Source organism: Leuresthes tenuis, unplaced genomic scaffold, assembly GCF_036924035.1.
Source record: "Leuresthes tenuis unplaced genomic scaffold, fLeuTen1.0.hap1 SCAF_16, whole genome shotgun sequence".
NCBI classification, from domain to species: domain Eukaryota; kingdom Metazoa; phylum Chordata; class Actinopteri; order Atheriniformes; family Atherinopsidae; genus Leuresthes; species Leuresthes tenuis.
The window spans coordinates 23,255,643-23,273,426 of NW_027325370.1; the positions used below are offsets into that span (position 1 = coordinate 23,255,643).

The 17,784-nt window shown below is 40.6% G+C and overlaps 1 protein-coding gene across 14 annotated transcripts in view; it reads right to left on the bottom strand.

Annotated features, from left to right (window-relative positions):
* LOC140272366 (rap1 GTPase-activating protein 1-like) overlaps positions 1 to 17,784 on the bottom strand; it is a 45,357-nt gene that overhangs the window by 7,368 nt on the left and 20,205 nt on the right. For 8 of the 14 annotated variants that reach the window (XM_072367779.1, XM_072367775.1, XM_072367783.1 and 5 more), the window contains exons 3-13: positions 11,773 to 11,866; positions 7,283 to 7,318; positions 6,205 to 6,252; positions 5,845 to 5,883; positions 5,542 to 5,733; positions 3,799 to 3,902; positions 3,295 to 3,373; positions 3,167 to 3,220; positions 2,503 to 2,586; positions 1,439 to 1,539; positions 1,140 to 1,269 (exon numbers count right to left, since the gene is read on the bottom strand). In XM_072367779.1, coding sequence (XP_072223880.1) covers positions 1,140 to 1,269; positions 1,439 to 1,539; positions 2,503 to 2,586; positions 3,167 to 3,220; positions 3,295 to 3,373; positions 3,799 to 3,902; positions 5,542 to 5,733; positions 5,845 to 5,883; positions 6,205 to 6,252; positions 7,283 to 7,318; positions 11,773 to 11,866 — 961 coding nt within the window. Of the gene's footprint in view, positions 1 to 1,139; positions 1,270 to 1,438; positions 1,540 to 2,502; positions 2,587 to 3,166; positions 3,221 to 3,294; positions 3,374 to 3,798; positions 3,903 to 5,541; positions 5,734 to 5,844; positions 5,884 to 6,204; positions 6,253 to 7,282; positions 7,319 to 8,605; positions 8,670 to 9,026; positions 9,137 to 11,772; positions 11,867 to 13,486; positions 13,506 to 14,397; positions 14,571 to 17,784 lie in introns of those variants that run through there. The other 6 variants (XM_072367787.1, XM_072367777.1, XM_072367780.1 and 3 more) reach the window with 6 other exon arrangements.

Here is a 17,784-nt window from a genome sequence, read left to right on the forward strand (position 1 = left end):
ACTATTTAACATACTCTTCCGTCAGGAGAGTAACTGCAGGATGCAAGTAGATGTATGCCAGGCACTGGACAGAACTGTAATGTCATGTGATTAATTGCTGGTTTCAGTTTGTCAAAATTTCCTGGTTTCATTTATGTAATGAAAACCACGGGCGGTGGTGAGAGTGGGTCGTCCAATAACCTGAAGGTTGGCGGTTCGATCCCCACTCTCACTGCTCAAAAGATTGGTGAACTGACAGCTGGAGGGGTGGTAGTTCACCTCCTTGTCATGGCTGAGGTGCCCTTGAGCAAGGCACCGTACCCCCATGCTCGCTGTGAATGGCTGTCCACCGCTCCAGTGTATGGCATCTGTCTCTAGGAGTGTGTGACCCTGTGCATGCGCATGTGTGTGTCAACAGGTGCCAACCTGCATGGGTTAAAACCGGAGGACAAATTCCGTGTGTATGCATGACAAATAAATCTGATCTTAATCTTAGACTTCACTAGCAATAACACAAAGCTAGTACAACTGGCATATTTCCAACCAAATACAACAAATAAATCACAATCATCACAAGAAACCTTTCATTTAATATAGAATGTAGACAATAAGAATAACAAATAAATACAAATAAGGGCCCATGCTTCATTCTTCTCTCTCCCAGTCTCCCAGCATATAGCATGTCAATTTGTGAAACACCACAAGGAGGAGCTGTTTCCCCATTCGTTGCTATGTCAGCCAGAGCAAACAATGATAGGTCAAAGTAGTCTATTTACAATATAACACACACTACTGAACAAACATAGACACATATTTCTTATCTATGTGTTTTTGCATGACAGTAAATTGCTCGTGAACTTTTACTCATTAGTGTTTGTTTAAATATGTGGGAGAGAAGAAGAGCAGGACTCTGTAGTAAGAGCAATGACAGCGGCTGTCCTTTCACATATACTGAATCTGAGTCATAAGCTTCAGCTGGTTAACAACCAGGGCATGTTGTCGCTTTTTTCTTCTTTTAATTTTTCCTGTAATTGCTGCTGCCTTCTGGTGCAACAAGGGTGTTCCCGCAAAATATGATAATATGACACCCAGAGGGAACTTGTCTGACTGCTTGCTGTGAATCATGAAAGGTGTGTTAGTCATGTATTGTATTACACTACCTGCTGGGTGTCCCCCTCTGTGTAAGGCAGCTTTGTGGACACATGGAACATGACCTCTTTGTTGCGGTAGTTGCAGTAGATAGATTCTGTGCCAGTCTGTCCATGAGTCACATCTAAACCTCCGCGGAAACTGCAAGCACACAGGACCGTGTCTAACAGGATATTGTACCATCACAGCTAAAGCGTGACCATCATTCCTTGAGCATGCTTGATGTGATGTAAATTTCAGTTGGCGTCACATTTATGAAATATATGGTGGCGGATAGATATTGCCTTCAAAACTACTGTTGGATCCTTACCCTTTAAAGTTGTGAAGTTCAATTTTCTCTCCGAGAAACTCCAAGAATTCTACAAAGGCAGGACTCTCGTCACTGTTGCCAAACAGCTCCTCCTCTGAAGTCTAACGAGCAAAAGCATCAAAAGTCAAAGCCTCAACAGTTACAAGTACATAATGCAGGGAAGGGTTTGTGTGCTTCCTGTATGGTTTGAAAACATCTTACCAGATAATACGTCAGAGATGAAAAGTAACAACTGATCACAACAGATAACATTTCTATAGCAGAACGGTAGCAAAGGCACATGTGATTTATGTAAGGTCTGCAACAGATTATTAGGTTTAATAATAACCGGAGGTGAGCGTCCCAGGGTGTCTAACAATCGTGCTTCTGTATGCTGCATTTGCATCTAAGATGACAAAGGTGCCATCAATCAATTACACATATGACAGCACTTTTGGAAATAGGAGAGCTTGTGATTATCTGTACAGTGCAGTTTATTATCTGTTGTAAGCAAGCAGAGTGGTGATGTGAACACAAAAGCCTGCCTTCAAACAAACAAATGGAAACTCTGCCTGAGAAGAAGTCGCGATTGCACATTATTCATAATTTCTTTCCTTAATGCAATATGCCCGTCCCGTCTTTTCTGTGTAGTCCGTCTCATGTTTTACGTCTCTGTGATGTGTCCTTCAGGTCAGTTACCATGTGCATAGCAATGTGTTCAAGACTGTAGTGGTTTTAAGAGGGCAACAGTGCACATCTCTACTTACTGTGAAAGTGTAATTGCCCTCGGAAAAGCATCCGATTGCTCCTCTGCACTCCCACCCCCAGCTCCCCTTAAGACTATACAAAAGGGCTGATTGCCTCAGAAAATGAGAGGGTGAGCTGAAGACAGCCACAATGACTGGGCTTGAGTGAACGCCATAATTAAGACGAGAAGGACTGAGCATAATCAGCTTCCTTGAGGAAATCAGAAATTACAATGCACTGTCCGTGCTGACTGTTCTTGGAGGGTGAATATGGGGAGATGCATGTGCTCTTACAGCACCACCTATAAATCCAGTTTACAACCAGGCTACGTGGCTCACCTGTCCAAACTTTTGATAGATGACCCCAAACTTGAAATTGTTGCTTATCACATGTTCGTCAAAGGTGACAATAAGTCTTGAAGCCTGTAAAATTGACATATATATGTATATTTATATATATAAGAGAGATATTATACAATATGTTCTCAATTTTTCTGTTTGATTCCACATTGAGTTTAATGTATGTTACATTCATTACATCCATATGTGTCTTACCAGTTATTGTCTGTACTCTGCAGACACAGTCATTAGGCTAAATGTATACAGATATATGTGTATATACATGTATATAAATATACATGTATATACAAATGTAAGAAAGAGGATTTTTGTTTTGCTTTGGTTGCATAATTATCAGACCACTCAATTACAAAGAAATAAAAATCCAACTCACTGTTTTTTCCTCAATTTATTCAGTAAGAGCAACACATGAGTAACAGGGCTGGGTTATCGCCTTTTTATCGTTTAAAAACCTTCCGAAGAGGCATTGCACCCACTGACAAGTTGTGAATACTATCAGAGGGGCTCAAAACAGATGTGCGTTCGTGCATCTGTTTAGAGATGCTTGGTAATTAGAGCATTAAGCCAAATCCTTTCAATTATCACATGTTGTAAAATCACTGGAAAGGACTTAAAAACTACAACTTTTCAAATAAGAACTTACTTTTGGATAAAGGACGGGGAAAAAACGGTCCACGTTGACTTCTTCACAGACAAGCTAGGATAAAAAAGAAAGAGCTGATAAAGCTGATAAAGCTGATAAATCTCCGCGTAAAACAAAAACATTCCTACCTTGGCCATTTGGACCACGTTTGGAAACTCTGTCAGACAGGAAATGGGGATCACATCATGGTAGGTTTTCAGCTTGGTCCTGGTCAAATCATAAAACAATAAGTGCAGTGTAAAAGCCATTTAACATGATGAAATGCTCCTATCTGATGAGATAGAGATGATCCGGCTATCAAACTTCCCCACCCTCTTTGCCTTCCATCCGTCCCACGCTCCCTCCCTCCATCGCCACCAACTCGCTGGCCTAAATAGTCCATCTGTTACTCTGCTGTGAAAGTGACAGCTCTGTTGACACTCTTTAGCTTTATGACTTGTGCGATAACACCCAGGGAGGATGTGTGCATCCCGTCAACACTGGGTATTTCAGGGAAAAAATTATTATCCTGCATCTATTGTTTCTCCTGTTGATCAGGAAAGTGGTGAAGCCACAGTCGTTACTACATATGCTGATGTGCATCATAAGGAGAGCAACGTTATCCCAAAGCACGTATGCATAATGAGTGTTACCTGAGCATTAGACGAAGATGTTCCTGGTCACCAATCACATCGTATTTTAAGGAGAACACCAGATGTCCAAGGGCACCGTCCACTGAATAGTAATTAAAGTGCTCCTGAGGGTACAATGTAAGCAAACCACCATCAGTATCTTTCATAAACAGGCACCTGTGTGAATACTTAATCGGTTTCTAACATGAGTCCCTGCAGATCAGATTTGTTGGGTTGGAACAGGTGGCAAAGTCTAACATATCTTCATTAGCAACAGTGTTTGTGATGCCAAACTGTGAGGCGGCTGGCTGTTAGTGGTGTACCCTGCAAGGATTTGCTTTTTTTTCCTGATTCATTTCATATTGGCAAGGATTAGAAGTTATCAAGTGTCAAATACCCTTCTGCATATGAGAAATGAGGAGGAAGGAAGCTGTTTTAATGAGAGCGCTCATGAATACATCACTATGGTAATATCTCTTTGAAAGACAGCAAATCTTCGAAACATTTGCAGACCACGTGTCATCGGTAAATCAGCAAAGTCATTTAATATTCCAGTCATGATAGTTATTTGCAGCTTCAGCCAAAACAACTCAGGTGGGAAAAAGCTGCCTAAGTAGTAAATGTTAAAGCCAAATAAAAAGACAGGGCATGATGAAGCTCAACAAGATATATTCAGATTTGATGAGGAAGGCTCTAAACTGATGTCACCAATCAACTGGTGCAGGGAAAATAACCAGGACCTGAGCAAAACACAGGACTACTGAGATGATCATCAACTTCTGACCAAAATACATAACAGCATTGAGACCCAACAAGAAACAACCAATTACAGTAGCTAACTCCTTCAGGTTTCCTGGCACACTTATAAGCAATAACCCTAAAACGGGGAGACAAACACCTCAACACCAATGTGAAAAACCAAACACTTTCAAGTACACAGTAAAGAAAACGGACTGAATTATAAACAGAGCAACAAACATGGAGCTACCTACGCTACAACACATCATCTCACAGACGAACCTCTCCATCCATCTCTCCCGAGGCAGACGGTACAGGTCAGTAAGAGGTGTGACAAAACACCTTAAGCAGAGTTGCTTTCAAAGCCGTTCGCTTTCAAAATACACAAAAGTCAGACTAATCGTCAGTCATGTGGTGGATGGGGGATTTTTCTCCTTATGTTCACACTAATATTGTATGCGACACAATAGCCATTCACTGTGTAATGAGATTATTCCCACATGTTGGTGGGAAGAAGAGAAGCTTTAAAGACAAGCAGATATAAGAATCTGTGGCAATAGCACATGTCCATTCTGCATCTACTTTATAAAGAGGAAACTGATAAAAATGCAGATGCACTGCTCCATTGCACTGATTCAACATGCTGAATAAAATTTAGGAGAAACATGAAAATATTTGGGAGGATGGAGATGATTTCATGCTAGAGCATTTTAGAGCCATCAAATTCTATAGAGATGACCAAAACAGATGATAAACATATCCATCCATCCATTTTCTATACCCGCTTAATTCAATTTAGGGTTGCAGGGACAATAAACTTATCTTGCTAATACATTTTGCTGTGTATGCGAGGCCTTGTGGGCTTCGTTTTAGCCTGCTTGTTTTGTCCATTTCTACAATTTCTGAGTCTGCTGACAGTATCACAATTATTGTCTTTTTCCCTTGTTGCCTTGTTCCAGATTACAATAGAGAGCGATGTGTTTAATTGCATTAAGAAATGGAACATTAGTTTGTGGTGCAGCCAACCTTGCCCAGGAAGTGTTTCCGGTATATTGTAGCTGTCGTTTTACATTCCAGCTTGGTGCGGGTGTTTGGAGATGGAGGCTGAGGCTGCTCTGTGACCCATGTGTCACTCAGCTCGTGATCGGTCCCCTCAATCCAGTAACCACCAAACTGCGGCAGCAGGATGAGAGGAAAGGGGCTTTTTCTCCCCAACACCTGTTTAGTTTGAAATAATAATGGCAGATGCATAGGATTGTGTCCATTTCAAAGTGTTTAGATACACAAGCTGTAAAAGTGCAAAAGTGCTGCGACAACCCATCTCCTTACCTCATGGACACTTGGGTATGGAATGTAGTCCTCCTCAGTCTGAAAAGCATAAAGCACATGCTGATGTGTTTTCTTCATCAAAGAATAAAAATAACCACAATGTTCAACTCTAGGATCCCATGGGACACTAATTTCAGAGCAATTGCATAACAGTTATGCAATGGTGAACTGCTTAGCAGAGACACAGAATCAGATAAATTCATAGTCAACATTTCATTCTGCTGAGCACAGGAGCAAGATTTTGATTCTTAAGTCATGCTTGTATGTTAAGTTCTTTAGCTTACTACAGATATGATGGTGCAGTGGTGGATATAGACCCATCGGCGAGAATGATTCTGTGTCTCTACATAAAGGTCATACCTTGAGAGGTGGAGGAAAAGTGCATCTCTGCTCATCCATCCTGCTGCCCTGTGGTTAAAGAAGAAAGCCAGAGAGAGAGAACGGTCAATGGAAAAAAGACCAGAAAAAAGTCTGAACTCAAGGACAAAGATAATCTTGACACAGCAGAGTAATATTCATAATCTTAAAAAGCCAAACAAACAAGGTTAGAAATGATTCATTGTATAATAACAACACAGTTGTTTTCCCAGGAGCTACGCAGCAAGCAACAAAGCAAAGTCAACGAGTGACACGCGAAAACACAGAGATACGTGTTATACACAGGGAAGGGAAACTGAAGGACAGTGAAGAGCAGGAGGTGACAGAAAAGTGTATTAGACACACCAAAGAAGCGTGGGAATGAGACCATGGAGATTAAAAAGATGCTAAGTTTACTGGAACTCCGTCACAACCATCACACCTGTGGTGCACATGTACGTGTGAGAGATAGTGTGGAGGATCGATGCAAAGAGATGCACCGATGATAATATTGGGCAAAGTGATGGCGCCTGCCCTCAGAGAAAACTATACATCTCATCAATGCAAAGTCTGACTGTGGAAAAAAGACGCAAGTCCACCGTCAAACATGTACGTGAGCTTTTCAGTCTGCAATAAATGTGATGTTTTCAAAAAGCAGTGACTAATGTGTACACCATCACTAAAGCACAAACTGCAAACACACATGTACGAAAACATCATCCCTTCCAATAAGCTCGATCATGAAATTCTGAGCGTCTTATGAGTGGGACTGCACGATTAAATAAAACGTCTTTCGAAAGCTTTCAGAAAATAGGAGATAGCTTTTGAGGTGAGATAATAAGCTTACAGTGCCGTCAGCCAGTGCTTCAACCAGAACGTTAACAGAGAGGCAGAGAGAAACACACAGATCTGGCAACCCTCCTCTGAGAGCACAAGACTCAAAATCCCTCTTAAGTATCGAAAGATCAGGAGTATTGTAGATGAGGAGATGTGCTGCAGAATTAGGTAGAGACACACTGACTTGTTAGTGAGAACAGCTTAATGAGCCGAGACAGAATCAAAGATCAATGCGTCATCTTACCTGCATCTTTTCAATCATTTCAAGTAAGTCTGTAGTCTGGGGAGAGGAGATGACATTTTTTGAGTTCATTTGTTGGGTGTGAGGCTTAGTTTATTTCTGCAAGAGTAAGTGAGCTTTGTGTAACGCCTTATCTGGAGCAGCATGGCACCCCATCCAGAGACACATGCATGTCACACAGTTTTTCTTTGACATTAATTCTCATTGACAATGACTATAACAGGTTATCAATGGGCTTGAACATTCGACATGGATGACCACTAAACAAATATTTTGTTACACAAATGAGGGACACACAACCCCAGTTCTAAAATAGTTGGGCCGCTCGTGTAAAATGTAAACAAAAAAACAAATGCATTGTTTTGAAAATCTCATAAGCCAGTACTTTATGCAGTATAAAAGATAGAAAACAAATCAAAATGTTGAAAGTGAACAGTTTACTATGGCATTGTCCCAACTTTGTTGAGAAATGCTGCTGCCGTCAAATTCAAGATGAGCTCATATTTTTCATGAAATAGTAAAACGTCTCGCTTTCAACATTTGTTATATTTTCAGTGTTCTGTTGGGAGATTTGCAAATCATCCAATTATTTTTTAATTGGAGTTGTATATCATGCATTACGTCTCATATGGGTGGTAGATTAACAAATTCCTCATGTATAGTACATCCTACAGAGTGATGTTGCCTGCCTGTTTGGCCTCACTTAGAACCCAAAGAAGTTTAACTTTCTATCACAGCAGTTCAAAACAATCCACCGTGTTAAACAGTGGTACAGCTTAAAAAAAAAACAAAAAAAACTTGTAAGTTCCAGAAACATGACCTCAAATAGAGTTATTAGTTCTGCACAGTGTCAACACTCAGAGTACATGACAACACTTCAACAATCTTATGCTGTCTAGCAGAGGCTTTTGAGACCTCAAACAGAAGTTTGACAACAACTCTTTCAAAATTACACTTGAGTGAGTGTAAATCTGCATAAAATGATGTTATGAACATGTTTTGAGCTGAGAGCGAACATTCAAATTCACTGTTTAAAACATTTCAGTGAAACAAAATCTGTAAAACAAATTTTCTATAATCTGACCAGATTCATTTTGATTTTAATCAACATTTAGCCTCATTGGAGAATGTGACCTCGCCTCTCCCTTGCAGTTTGTCAAATTATTACTCATTCAAATGTGACCGACTGGTCACTCCATGTAAATCACATGCACATTTATTCACAACTGATTCGCAGTTGCTTTAAATGAACACATACGAAACTTGCATGTGTTGGTTGAGTGTACCATCTTTAAATAATGAACAAAAAACAATCAATGGACGTACCAGTCTGGTGTAGTAAAGTGAGGGCTGAAACGTTCAGCCAGTGAAGCCTGACACAAACACTTTGTGTATAGAGCAATCATGTCTTGGCTTTCTGTGCGAGTATGAGTAAAGTCCTCCACCATGTGCAAACAATAGTCTGCCACAAACCCTGAAAGTAAATAACCCCCCTTAAACCAGAGTTCAGAATAACATGAGCTACAGTTCTGAGCTTTGTATGAAATTTGGGCTTATTTAAAAAAGCATTAGCCATGAAACTTTCAATTTTAATCTTATCTTCTTAAACAGAAGAACATCAGTTCAAATAATCATCAATGTGAAGAGTGGATTTTTTTTGCACTTGCAATCCATTCTGTTTCAATCCATTTCTACTGTAATTTGCCATTTTTTCTGTCCATCATGTTCTCAAAGTAAAGCTACTTACATTGCTGGGCTTCCTCCAGCGTGTCTTGGTCAACGCTGGAGCAGAGTAGCATTTTTCAATTTTTTTAGCCATAGTCAAATCTCCGTAAACTGAAATCTTGCAGCTTAAAAAAAAAAAAAAGGTTTTAACAGCTTTGGATTAAACTCTCCGTGAATGCTGAGCCTTTCTTGAATAGCAGACAGGTGACACCTGAACTAGAGCTGCATCCCTGTTGACTGCAGTCATCAAAAAAGAAGCTAGTGACGGGATCCACAGGCTGTGACAGTGCATGCTCTGAACACACAATGTTATCAGCGAGAGTGTGTCTCAGGTTGCAACCCACAGCTGGCTGTTATTGCTTGAGGTTAGAGAAGTCACTCTCTGATTCAAGCATTCAAGCAGAGAAGTCATCCTCTGATTCTACTGTTGACCCTCCTTTGCCACTCTCTCTGTAGCATTGCAGAAGGAAACACATCATCCACCTCTCTCTTAATCACTAACTGTATCTTGACTAATACAGACATAGAGCAAGAGGTGGAATTCAACTGTTTTACATTCATAGACAGCTGTTCACAAACAACCAAAGGGAGGTCACGTTGGACTCAAAAAATCCAAAATGGTCACAACTGATTGTTAAGATTTATAAGATAGTCAGCTATGAGGGAAAACTAAGAGTGGGAAGATAGAAATAGGGACTAGCAGCAGTCAGCAGGAGAAAAAAATGTAACAAATTTTTGCATAGATGCCCAAAGCGGAGGAGGTGTGGGAATCCCCAGGGAGCATGGCACCCACACAGAGCAGGTGTTAGAGCTGAGTCCTTTCATTATGGGATCTAATAGGATCGTCATTATGACAACGGACAAATTAAGTGCACAACACCTCCTTCCTCTCCACTCCAGGGTCGTCAGCTGCAAGTCTATGCGCCCTCACAGAGCGCATTAAGACTTCAACCAACTCCTTGAGGTGGATCCGGGCTCTTTATTTTTTTTTTTTCTTTGACACAGCTAAAATATTTCCCCCACCCCCCAAACACTCACACACACACACTCAAATTCGAGGAAGTCTGGAAGAATTAAGAAGAATTAAGCCTTATTTACAAAACCGATGAGCAAAAGAGGCTTTTGAATGTCAAGAAGCATGCTTTTATTCAAAACTACATTCAAACTTTGTGTGGTAACAAATGTCAAAAAGAGAACCACAGTGTCTGTAGATTATGTAAACTATCGCTTTGAGGCTGCAAACTAACAATTCCTATGATTTTTTTTCCACAGAACTGCACATTAAACTCTGAAATATGGTAGATTATCAACATGGCAACCTTGTGGATAGCGGTCTGGTTGAATAAGTCAGTGACCATAAAACCAGGTGGGGTTAATTGCAGATTGACCTGGTTTTCGCTGGGCCCTGATTAAAGTGATACGCTACTCTGGTCTTGCCCCACTAAGCCCTTGTTGTACTAGAGTACACCACATTAGAATGTCTTCCCTCTTCGTACTCTTACCACAGATCCTTCTCACAGATCTCAAAATCTAAACGAATAGACGTAATGTAGGACAGCAATAGAAATTAACGGGAACCTTTTCTTCTTCTGTTTCGCTTCCAGGGTGTGCAGAACATAGGAAGGAGGTTCCAAAAATCCTCTCCTGCTGTCTACCCAGCAGTTGTGAGTAAAGAGTGTCGCAGGGATCAGGAGTGCCTGTTAAACAACCCAATCTCCAAATACTCTCATTCTTAATCCCTTTCTCTTCCCTTCCACTGCTCTTCAAAGATTAAGTCAGGTTGCGAGAAATGAAAGCTTATTCCAAAGTGTGAGATTCCTTACGAAACCAATCCGACATGAGTGACTTTTGTATCTGCTTTTGATCATCACTGAGCTGGGATTTTTTCCATTTCTATGTTCCCAAAATATCCCCGGCAGCTTTTTTACATCAAGTACTCATTTGTTAAATGTGCAGAAGGTAAGCTTAAAGATTCTGACAGCATCGTGGATTTGCACGGTGCTGTGACCCTAAAAATAGATTTATTCTGTCTAATTTCTACCAAAATTTTCACTTCACTTTCAGTAGAGTTTGATATTCCTTTATGTAATTTCCTCTGAAAGAAGAAATAATCGATCAGGCAGATTTAGCTGATTTATAAAAGCTAAACCTTTGCAGTAAATCTCAAGAATAAGAAAATAGTCCCATTTTAGCCTTTAAAACCCTTTGAAAATATAATTTCTAAAGATGGGAAAGCTACTGAACTCCAAACAAACAGAATCTACATCATAGGAAGTCTATTTTGGTCTTGTGTCATGGATGACGGCAGGGCTGAAAAGTCTTGTCGTTTGATTTGAAAATGACAATTGCTCCGACAGGCTGTGATTTGTATGCTTTGATGGAATCCCACTCGTCGGGCATGTGCTGAACATTTGTCAGCATCGGCCTGACTGTTACCTGCTAAAAATAGATTTCTATTAATTGAATCAGTCAAACATAATAATCCCAGTCACTGAGCTTTGTGCGCTCTAATTACACAAGTTATACAAAAGAAGACAAGAATGAAAATAATGGCAACTCTTCAGGCAGGAAGAGTGAGTCCAGTAAATTATAAGAGATAAAATGAAGACACAATAATGAGCAGGTGTGTCCAGACAGAAACAGAAGAGACAGAATGAGGAGAGACGGATAACAAAGATCACAAAAAGGGGGGTGGGGGCTACAGAGAGATGTATCCGATAAGGTCAAGGGTCACAGTCCAAACCTGATGCCCCTAATTCTCCTCCTACCTTGTGGAATGGAGAGGTGGTGTGTGTAAGGGAGGGCTGGAACAGCTGGGGCTCTAGCGGCGCAGTAATTCGGGGGTCAGTCCCATCTTGTTTCCTACAATCAAGAGAACATTAAGTCAGAAAAGGTCACTTGGTTTGAAATCGAGCAAGACGACAACAAAAGGTAACGACACAGGGAATCTTATTGGTTTCTTGTAATAATGGCATTGTGTGGACTTGTTTCCAAACCACTGCAGTGGTCTGATGCATTCTTCTTTAATTCAAGCACACTCTTATTTAATCTTTAATTGATCATAAAAGCAAGAAAATACAAGCTTCTATTGAAGTGAAGCCCTCTTATCGATCCATTTAAAAAACTGTAGGTGTCCAAAGGTAATCAAATGTGTTTTGTCTGATTTGAACTGATCTACTGGCCAGATCTTGCATAGACATAATGAACATTTCCACAGCTACGCAGATGGCACGCTGTGATATGTTCCTCTAAATCTTGATACCGCAGATATTTCCTGTATCATATCCTTTCTGGATGATACCTGTTGTCTCTGAGATGTGCTGCAGTCCGGGTATAATATATGTAGTATATCACATACAGTACATACTTTTTTTTAAAGAGAAGTGAACATGTTACAGCAATTGTTATTAAATGCCAGATTTGCAATAGATTTTTGGATTCTTTTTGGTCGTTTTTAAAGCCTGAAATGGTCAGCTCCCTGCATGTTTACATGACTTTTTGACCCTTTTAACCTTTTTAACCTTGAATGTCTTTTGAACCAGCTCAATAGCGGGACCCTTCCAACGGTTCCTAAATCAAAGCTTGTCCCTGAAAGTAATTGGGTCTTTGCTGCTCAGGCCCCCTGGCTTTAGAGGTTTCCTTGTCTAATGACCTCACAGAGGAAAGCTTAGTGTCTTTAAAACTAAATTTACCGAATGGCCTTTTCAGCTGCTTGAAACTGCTGTAATTCTATTAGCTGATTGTTTTATTCTTGGTTCCTGTTTTTTATTGCTGGTATTAACTGTAAAGCATGTTGTAATGTGCTTTTCCGAAAAGTGCTCTATAAATGAATAATTAGCTCTGTTCATTTCAAGCGTAATATTTTACTCCAAAACACATATTACTGCATGCAGCCTCCTTCTTGCTTTTAGTACGAGAGGCTGCTTTTCTAAAACACTCCAGGGATCTGGAGCCACAATATGAATAGTTCACATATATTCCAACAGAGCCTCTCACTTCTTTAATACAGAAGAATACCTCAATGCTAATAGCAAGGTCACCTTTATTCTCTACGAGGAAGCCTTTATCTTCACAGGATCACTGATCGATACCCCTGATGAATATTTGACCCTAATGACACTGACAACAGGTCGACTTTACAAAAAGGCTTTAGACTTGTTTAAGCAATTCAGTTGATTTCAACTCCACATAGTAAGAAGAATGAAAGCGAACCTGAAATGATCACGAAGCAATAGAAATACAAAGTTAAAAATACATATTGCTCTCTAAGATGATAAAAGAAAGCTACAGCAGCCACAATGAAATATGTATCACATCTCTGCATCTACAAGGAGTGATGTTCTCCAGCAGCTGAAAGGCACCGACCTCCACAAGCAGAAAAGTATTACTAAGTGCATTCAATGATCCCATGAACTGAACACTTAAAAGCTCAAAAATGAATTATTCCCCACGGAGGTAATGAGGCTACCACCGCATAGTTACATGAGTGACTGCATGGAGCTGTTGCAGAGGCTGAGGATGAGGGACCTGCTGCTCAACAGGGACACTGACCGAGATGTAAATCTGTGTTTGCATTCGCTGAGTGCACTCAGATTCAAATGTAGGTGAAGAAAACAGAGCATGAATCATTAACATACAGCGCTGCCTCGCTGCTATTACACAACGAGTGACTCTCCAATCAAGAGAAGTTCTGCAGTATCCTAATGAAATGGGAACAATTGTGAATATGAGCCTGTTCTCAAGGAGGGAAGCACCTCCAGCAGCAGCTCTCCCCTGGGAGGACAAGACACAACCGGGCATCAGCTGCCCTCAACTCTTAATTAGAACTGAGGCTCAATAAATGGATTCAGGACTCAAGAAAAACATATGCACTCACACACACAAATATATATATATATACATCAATGACATGGAAATGTTTTTATTTGTAAGAAAAACATCAGTCATAATATAACGTGCAATGTAATGTTGTAATGCTTGATTGACAATAAATGCTTCTGATTCTGATTCTGATTATGTGGACAGAATTACTGTAAAAAAGACTCACTTTACATAATGATTATAGCCTGACATAGTTTGGTGACAAGATCAAAATCCCTCTTCAGAAAAACTGTTTCAAAACAAGCAGTAAAGTGACCCAAGAAATGTCCAGCGTTAACTCCCTCATCAGAAATGTGCAGCAGTGCACACACACCTGCCACAGCGATGCCACATAAGCCCTCCCGCAGATCGATTTCAAGCACAAAGCCACAATTCCATCCCAATACCGCAACAAATTACATAACCCACTGCGGCTGATAAGTGATGCGCCATAGAAATTAGTAGAGTGAAAAAGCCCCAACAGGTCATCAAGACAACCTGATGTCCAGCGTGGAGCAGAGTGGCAAACTTACTTAGGTGGTGTGGCCGCTGCACACTGGGCGCTCCCTGGAAGTCCGAGCAGCGACCTGCACTCGGGCAGATGACTCACTGTCTGTGCCTCCCTTCCCTTTATCCAGTTATCTCCTCTGTCTCTCCAGCTCCACTCAGCTCTCTGTTCACCTGCCAGCCTCACTCTCAGCTCTTTGGACTGTCACACGCTCTCAGCGAGCATCGTCTCTGATCTGATCTCCTCCCTCCCTCTCCCTCCTCCCACTCAGTCTCTCTCTCTCTCTCTCACTCTCTCTCTATCACACACACGCACACATCGATACTCTTTAGTTGCCACTTCCTACATTTCTAGCCTCTATGTCTGCTCTGCAGCACACATGTCCGAAACCCGAATCTCCACTACAGACCCCCGCCCCCCACACAATACTTCTATCGCCCTTACTCTCTTCAAAGCAGGAGACCCTCCCCCATTCATTCACGGAGGTTGCTACTGAAGCCTGCCGCTCTGAAAGAGAAAGCAGGGATTATTAGTAAAGAGGGTTGCCTTCAATCCCATGCTATCTCATGAGGTTGCTAGAGCTGTTGCTGTAGCAACCAACATCAGTTTGACATGAATAAATAAAGAAAGACATGCACATCTATGTTCATAATGATATGGCCCAAACAAGGTGATTATGTCCAGCATTAAGGACTCAGTGATGAGCAGGCATTGTAGCGTCTTTACTCATTGTGCAAAATGAGAAAGCCTGAATGGAAAAGCTTTTTAATTACTGTAATGAGTCTCATTAAATCCCCGGTGAGCATGTGTGTTTCCTCCTCTAATCTGACATCCACAATTCCCAACAGACCCCTGACTAATGTCACCAGTGGTGCCTTTTCATGCTAAATCCACACGTGCTCCTTGTTCCGCTGCTGAGAAAGCCTTGTGTGTGTTGTGTTTGTGGTGCATGTGTCAAACATGTGGAGATAACAGGGGATTACAGCACAGCCCTCATAATGGGCTTTATCAAGAGTTCTGTATGATAACGGGCAAAAAAATGTTTAAAAAAGAAAAAGTAGAAAAGACAGAAATGTTGAATGTGAGCATTTATCGATAGCGCTCAGATATAAAGGCACATAATCTGACAACAGCAGATATCGTTTAAATGCTCTTCTTAAAATCTGCTGAGCACCAAGTGGAATTTTACCAAAGAACTCTGCAGTTTGCTCCTATCAAATCAAAGCAGTGTGTACTCTGAACACTGATATGCTCCCAAATAAATAAATAAATACATAGCTAAACAAGAGAAAAAAGGTCAGAGCAACGCAGAGTTTATCTCCTGTCAATGAAAATAGCTTGTTTTAAAGTGATAGCGTCCTCCCAGCTCCAGTGTCCTCTGCAAAATCCCAGAGTTAATCCCTTTCCGGCTGACCCCCGCTTCCAGGGATTCCCATCCCATTACTCTGGTTAAATAGTCTTTGGTTGCTCCCCTCTCCTGGCCAAACACCACATCCTCTGAGATTTGCCTGCTGTCCTAAAATCTCCCCACCACCCACCCCCTCTTTTCACCTCTCACTTTCAGCTCCTGGGCAGCTATTTCTAAGTCAAAAAGAGATAGATAATAATCCAATATCCTTTGAGACTCAAGCTAAAATAATGCAAAAGCTTTGAAAAAAGCTGAATCTCATAAATTCCTAAATGAATAGGGCCAGTAAAAAAATAAAAAGTCATCAAATGTCTTGTTCATCAAGTTTCACTTATATGTTTGAATTTGAAATGGATTTTTTATTTGAACACATTTTTCCAGCAGACCTTTCTGTCTTCAGCCTCCACATAGACACAAGAAATGAACACTGATACAAAAAAGATCCTCTGGTATGCACAGTGAAAAAATACCCTCTTTACTTCTGGGTGAAAAGAATAAAGCTCATTATCTATGAGCATAGAGTCTCAGTGTTTCTTCAGCACAACGTTGGAAGAGTCTCCTGTTGTTTTCAGATTTGTTAATGCCTGCCTCCCTTCACTCCTAAACAAATTATCTGTGTGTAATCAGGCCATTTGCAAGGCAAGAGAGGTGTGCCAGCCGCATCCAAACTTGTACGAGAGCTTTCCATCTCTCTCATGATTTCTCTGCAGCAGACCTGAAACCTGCAGTGACTGTGATTGTGACAGCATTGATAATCACGCAGTACCTGGTTAATGAGGTCAAAAGGGATGAGGGGCATAGAGTGTTTAAATAATTCATTTTTCACTAAAGCAGTGTAGTATGTGGTAGTAGGTTGCTTATTCTGAAGTATATTATTATCCTTATTATCCTGAGGATGTCCTCTCCTCATCGAGACAATTTGATTTTTGCCTCTAAAATGATTCAGTTCAATCCATTCCTACGTCTCAAATGTTCCCTGCCACACTGATGGCAACACAAGATCACAAAATGATCAGTCCTGTCCTGTGCTATTGTTACTGATTATTTTCCTTTAAAATCTGCACCCCTTTTTCTACAAACATGTTCTTCACTATTCTCAGCCAAAACGTTACATTCTAAATCAATTTGTAACTCCCTTCATCCATTTTCTATACCTGATTAATCAAATTCAAGGTCGCAAGGGTGCTAGAGCCTATCCCGGCTGCCACAAGTCACCAGTCCATCACAGGGCCAACCCAGAGACAAATGGATACAAATCAGGAGCCTTCTTGCTGTGAGGTGACAGTGCTATCCATCACACCACCAGCTCTCAACATATTCACAAGACTTGTGACATTTGACATATGACACTGGTTAAGAATGTTCACTTGCAGACTACATTGTTCATGACGGTCACATTTGTGCAAATGTGGCTGCACAGCATCCTAAGTTTCTTTTGGGGTCAACATGGGTTTTTATTTACCATTTTTAACATTCTTGTAAGCTGTTCTCTTTGAAAGTTTTTCATTGTCTTCCAGATCTAAACTTGGCCATTTCTTAATTGGATTAGGAACTGAGGACAAACTTCGTTATTTCTTTATGGCGCTGTTCTGCTTTGTGGGCATCAATTTACTTTAATTTTCAGAGTGCTTGGCAGCTCCTTAGAGGAACCCATTACAGTTGATTGTTGAGGCAAGGTTTAAGAAACCAGACAATTCATAAAGCTTTGAAATCTCCATCACCTGTCTTTTTCTAGTGATGACAATAGGCAATTCATAGCCTTAAAAAGCTAAGATCAGAGGCTTTGGCGTGATATCTGAGAGCTGATTTTTTTTTTTTTAATTTGCACTAAACTTTCTTTCACCTTAAAAAAAACAACCTTCTTGTTAGACCTGTTGGAAATCCATTAATCTTTTACACTTGAGTTCCAAACCAAAAAGAAATAACTGAACGCTTACTAAACAGTTCTGGTCTTAGGCCAGTAAAAGTATGTCACCATTATTGGTGTAATTTAAAAAGTTAAGA